This window comes from Arachis duranensis, chromosome 6 (assembly GCF_000817695.3).
Source record: "Arachis duranensis cultivar V14167 chromosome 6, aradu.V14167.gnm2.J7QH, whole genome shotgun sequence".
Lineage (NCBI taxonomy): Eukaryota > Viridiplantae > Streptophyta > Magnoliopsida > Fabales > Fabaceae > Arachis > Arachis duranensis.
Window position 1 is genome coordinate 99,019,636 of NC_029777.3, and position 5,262 is coordinate 99,024,897.

A 5,262-nucleotide genomic window follows, 5' to 3' on the forward strand; every position below is an offset into this window, starting at 1 on the left:
ACAGCATGTCTTGACCGATTAGTCACGAAGGATCATGTCATCACTAAAATAAGGAGTTGTTGATAATAATCTGATGGGAAATTAATATCTTTTTTTTTTTGGGTCAAGGGAAATTAATATCTTTAGATGAGCCAATTTTTCTGACGGTCAGTGAAGACGACACTTAGAGTAGGGCTTGCAGGCCCATTAATATCTTTTTTTAAAGATTCATTTAACCATTTATTCTGCAAAATATTTTAAACGTTTTAGTCTGTTTCTCTTATTTAGAATGATTTTGTAATGACTTTTTAACTTTCAAGCTCTTCGTATCGTTTTTTTAACTCTCAATATCAGATTAAGCACTAACACAGGTGAGATTTCATCTGACATTTGTTTTATTTTTAATACAATCCTCTTTCAGGTTTTGAAAAGGAAAAAAAACAACAAAATTGAAAAGAAAAGAAGGAATATTTTTGGAGTGAGAGATAAGAGATAGTAAGAATGACAAACTAGATAGAGGACTGAGGATATATAATTAGCACTTGCTTAAGTGGACAAATGCATTAAACAGTTATAATTTATCAGTCAAATATTATAAAGCAAACACGTTTAACATATTAAATTAACACAAGAAAATTGCACGCATGAGCACACAGATGAATGTTGTACCATTCAGCAAATGCGTGCAGTTTAAAATCGACAGGCAAACTGGCAAACTGATAAATTATTATGGTTCTTTGATGAGACCATTTCAACCACATCGATGTGAAACTTGTTCAAATTTTTACACAAACATAATAAGTCACTCAAAGCATAGATTCCAAGCATTGTGACTAAAATGCTTTACTTTGTGTTCATATGCCTTCATGGTATCGGATCGATGACTACTTTGCCCGTGGCTCTGTTTGTTTCAAGATAGGAAAACGCTTCAACGGTTTCGGAAAACGGAAAGGGACTCTTGGGATCAATTATTGGCTTGATTTTGCAGCTTTCCAAATGAGGTCTTAGTTTCTCTAAGATTGTGCCATCAGATTTAAGTATGAAAAATATTGCTGTAGAAAATCCGGGGGGTACTATTGTCACAACTTTGCCTCCTTCTTTTACAGCCTTGAATGCCCTCTCTGTTTCTCCTGTTTTTGTAATTCATGTAAACTAAAATGTTATTATCTATCTTTGACCATTTCATTTCTTCCAACTAAGTAAAACATAAATGAATAATTTTATGAGAATTTCTTTTTGGTGAAGAGTAGAATTAGATAAAGAGTGAAGAGTTTTATTAAATTTATAAAGACTATGTGCATGATTTTTTGTGGGTTTTTTTTTTTAATTAAAAGAAACAATATTCATTCTTCATGGTAGCATTACTCTAGTTTTATATTGACACATACATAATAATAAGTACAAAAAATTAAATTTAGTAGTAGGGATAAAAATTAATACATATCAGTAACTAAGCTTATACTAACAACTCTTCTAACCGCGAATGAGTTATAATTCAAATAACATAGTCTTCTCATACATAGGGCTGACAATGAATAAGATAGGATAAGATTTGGACTCTACCCTAACCCTACCCGCAAATTGAAAATTTTATTAAAATTCTACCATACCCTACTTGCGGGTTGAGAATCTCTCAACCCTAACTCTACCCACACCCTAAAGTTTCAAACCCTATCCTATTCTACCCGCAGAAATATCAGATTTTTTCAAAGTAAATATAAAAGTAAATATAAAATTCAATCATTTCGAATTTTATACATATTAATAACATAAAAAATAAAAAACTAATGCTCTAAATTAACAAATTAACTAAATAGTTTAGTGGTTGTTCATTTATTGTAAGTCATTACATAAGGGAGGTTGTGGGTTTAACTTTCACTTCCTTCACTATATACCTAATTTTTATAAAATATGTGTTATATATGAGGTGCGGGTAGGGTACACCCTAAATCCGTCACGCAGCGAATCAGCTAGCCTACCTTACCCGAACGGGTTAGACCGGGTTAGATCGGGTTGGGTACCCGCGAGTAGGGTATGAATTGCCAGCCCTACTCATACACGTAACTAGACTATCTATCTAAATAAGCTAACTCCTTGACAGTTTTTATGCTTATTGACTAAGTTTTTGTTTTTTGGAGCTTCAAAATGGAAACAATACACAAATTTATCTTACTTTATGTTAAAATTCAGACCTCATGCAAATAAAATAAGAAAAAACAATGATCAAACTAGATTTTTTAACTATAAAAGGATTTGATATCATAATTCTAGCGAAGATCATAAGTTCCCAATCTCACCTACTGCATCATACACCACGTCGAATTTTTCAGGAAGGTCTTCGAAATTATCCTTTGTATAATCGATTGGCAAGTCAGCTCCCAAGTCTCTCAAAACTTGCAGTTTCTTAGTGCTAGCAGTTGCTGCTACCTTAGATGCACCATAGAAATGCTTGGCAAGCTAGCTCAAAATGGCAATGTGAGTTACAATCATGCAACTTTTATGCTCTACAGGAAAAAGTGCTTTCCTAACTCTTGCACGAAATATGAAATAATAAATTACACAAAATAAACTGAAGAGAGTACTTAGATTGTAGAGAATATGTACATTGCAGAGAATTGAGTGAACAAGGAAGATTTTCACTAAATTTGTAGAGAATATGTACATTGTACATGATCAATTTTTTTTCCTATTATAAAAGAAATAATTTTCGCTCTTGGTTGAACATTACCCATTTATTAGTATATACAACATTAAATGAGGAAAGGTGAAAACTGACGTGTAGTCAAACTTTACGTGAAATTAACAACTGATAGTTGTTAGATAATTTGACTAAATTTTTATGTAATGACTCTCAACTATCAAGTTAATGTGAAATTGACTGTACCTAAATTTTCACCTATATTAAAATATAAATTAAATTAAATATGTATTTATACACAAATATATAATAACGGATTAATACTTAGATATGCATACCTGAATAACATGCGTTCCAACTCCACCGGCACCTCCCAGAACAAGAATAGACTTTCCGGCGGAAAACTCGGCTCGTTCGAGGCCTTCATAAGCAGTTTCAATGGTTAAAGGAAGGCTAGCAGCCTCACCAAAGCTCAGGTTCTGCGGCTTGTGAGCCAACAATTTTTCTTCTGCTGCAGTATACTCTGCCAAAGACCCATTCACTTTTGGATGATCCAAAGCCTTCTCATTAATATCACCATAAACTTCATCCCCAACCTTAAATTTGGTCACCTCATTCCCCACTTTAACCACCACACCGGCAACATCGTACCCTGGAATAGTCTTCGCACCAATCACAAAAACATTAATTATTTAAAAGAAAAAGAGATCGTGAAATTTGCTAGCTTCTTTTCTTTTTCCGGTGAATTGATATTGATTAGATTAAGGTTTTGAAAATCCAATCAGTCATAAAACTAGAGAATTAGACGCTGAAAGATTCATCCGAGGTTAACTGAAAATGAAATGAATATAATAAAATAAGTAAAATAATATTTATACATCAACCACTTTTAAACATCTGAATTTGATTGTTATGAATTAATTATATATCTAAATTATTTTTAATTAATAAAACAAAAAAATTGTGTTTGGTTTATAGAAAAATATAGATGTTGTGAAATTAATAAAATAATATATTTATATAACTTTTTAAAAAATTAACCTTTTGTGATGTATCATTTTCAATCAAACCGATCTGTTAACCAATTTTGGTTAATCAAATCGAATATTCGATCTGATTCCTCTAACCATGAATGACATTTTTCACGTTCAACTCATGTTTGACCCCAATTTTGTCTTTTCCTCTGACTAAGTATGACAACCAAGCTAACATTAAGAAACTAATCAAGTAAAATTTTGTGGACAATTAACTAGCAAGAGCAAAAGAAAACAAGAACCTATTAATGATTTCAATTTTCAAGAACTCTAGAAAAAGAAAATGAAAAGTCTAAAGAGAACAAAATTATGGGGAGTGAAGGATTATAATATGATTCTTACGGGTAAAGGAGAGTCAGTGGGTGCGAAAGCTGCCTCCATTCGCTTATAATCAATGGGATTGAGGGACACAGCAGCAACCTTGATGAGAACCTGATCATCCTTCACGTCAGGCACAGGGACACTGCTTTCAAACTTAAGAACTTGTGAACTCTTGCCATATTCTGAGTACGTCCATGCTTTCATGTGTGTTGGTATGGAAGAAGCCATTCTCCTGCTTTCCACGAATGAAAATATTGCTGCTTTTGAAGAGTAAAGTGAAATTATGAACCCAAAGAAGAAAACAAATGAGGAATCGGATAAAGAAAGTAAGAAGAAAGAGTGGATCAGATGACTCAACAGAAAGTAGTGACCTTTGGTAGGTATGTCGACGGCAATTAAAAACAGTTGCTTTCCTATATGTGTTATCTATTGTGTATTATTAATTGAGAATGATTGAGGGCATCCAAATTTCAGAAATTATTTTTAATATGGAAAGAGAGATGGTATTTTGGTTAAATATTGATATTTGAAATATATTACAGTATTGTGGAAATCATTCAACACGCCCCACGTGATGCAACACGTCCCTACGTTTTGGCTAATATGTTGTCACATGTCCAACACGCCCCACGTATTGGCTAGAATGCTGCTATGTGCCCAACATGCCTCCTATGTGTTGACTTCTCTTCTATAAAATCTACACATCTGTAATTACACCAAATAATTCCATTTTCCAAAAAAATACTAAAATTTTTTTCACACAAACAAAAATCAGCCTCAAAATTTATTGTTTATTATTATTAATTAATTATTAATATTTAAAAATATGAGATAAAGTATATTATTAGATTATTAAATTTAAAAAATTAGATTAAAAAAATTGAGTTGATAGTCAAAAATAATAAACTATAATGGCCTCTTAGTATTTTATAGTTATTAAATTCGGCCCGACCTAATCGGCCTGATCGTCAATTTGGGTTGAATCATCATTTAAATTGGTCAAACAATTAATCTGGTCAAACTTAACCAAATTCGATAAAATTCGTCAAATCTGTTCAAAATTGTTTTAAACCGATCCGGTCAAATTTGGTTAAACTAAAATATTATTTTCTATACATAATTTTTTTATTAAATGTATAATGTAAATAAAATTATATTATATTTACAAATAAAAAAACATTAACTATAATATATTTTTTATTTCTATGATTGTTTTTATTTTTTTAATAAATACTTAAAGAGTATAATAAATATAAATTTATAAATATTTGAAGAGTATAATAAACATAA

At 31.3% G+C, this 5,262-nt stretch overlaps 1 protein-coding gene across 1 annotated transcript; it reads right to left on the reverse strand.

Moving 5' to 3' along the window:
- Positions 1-542: 542 nt before the first annotated feature.
- On the reverse strand, positions 543-4,413 carry LOC107495049 (2-methylene-furan-3-one reductase). The gene is made up of 5 exons (XM_052263358.1): positions 4,331-4,413; positions 3,994-4,229; positions 2,956-3,279; positions 2,277-2,436; positions 543-1,109 (listed from the first exon to the last, which is right to left on the reverse strand). The coding sequence occupies exons 2-5, from the start codon at positions 4,198-4,200 to the stop codon at positions 844-846; spliced, it is 957 nt and encodes a 318-aa protein (XP_052119318.1). The 5' UTR covers positions 4,201-4,229; positions 4,331-4,413; the 3' UTR covers positions 543-843.
- Positions 4,414-5,262: the final 849 nt, after the last annotated feature.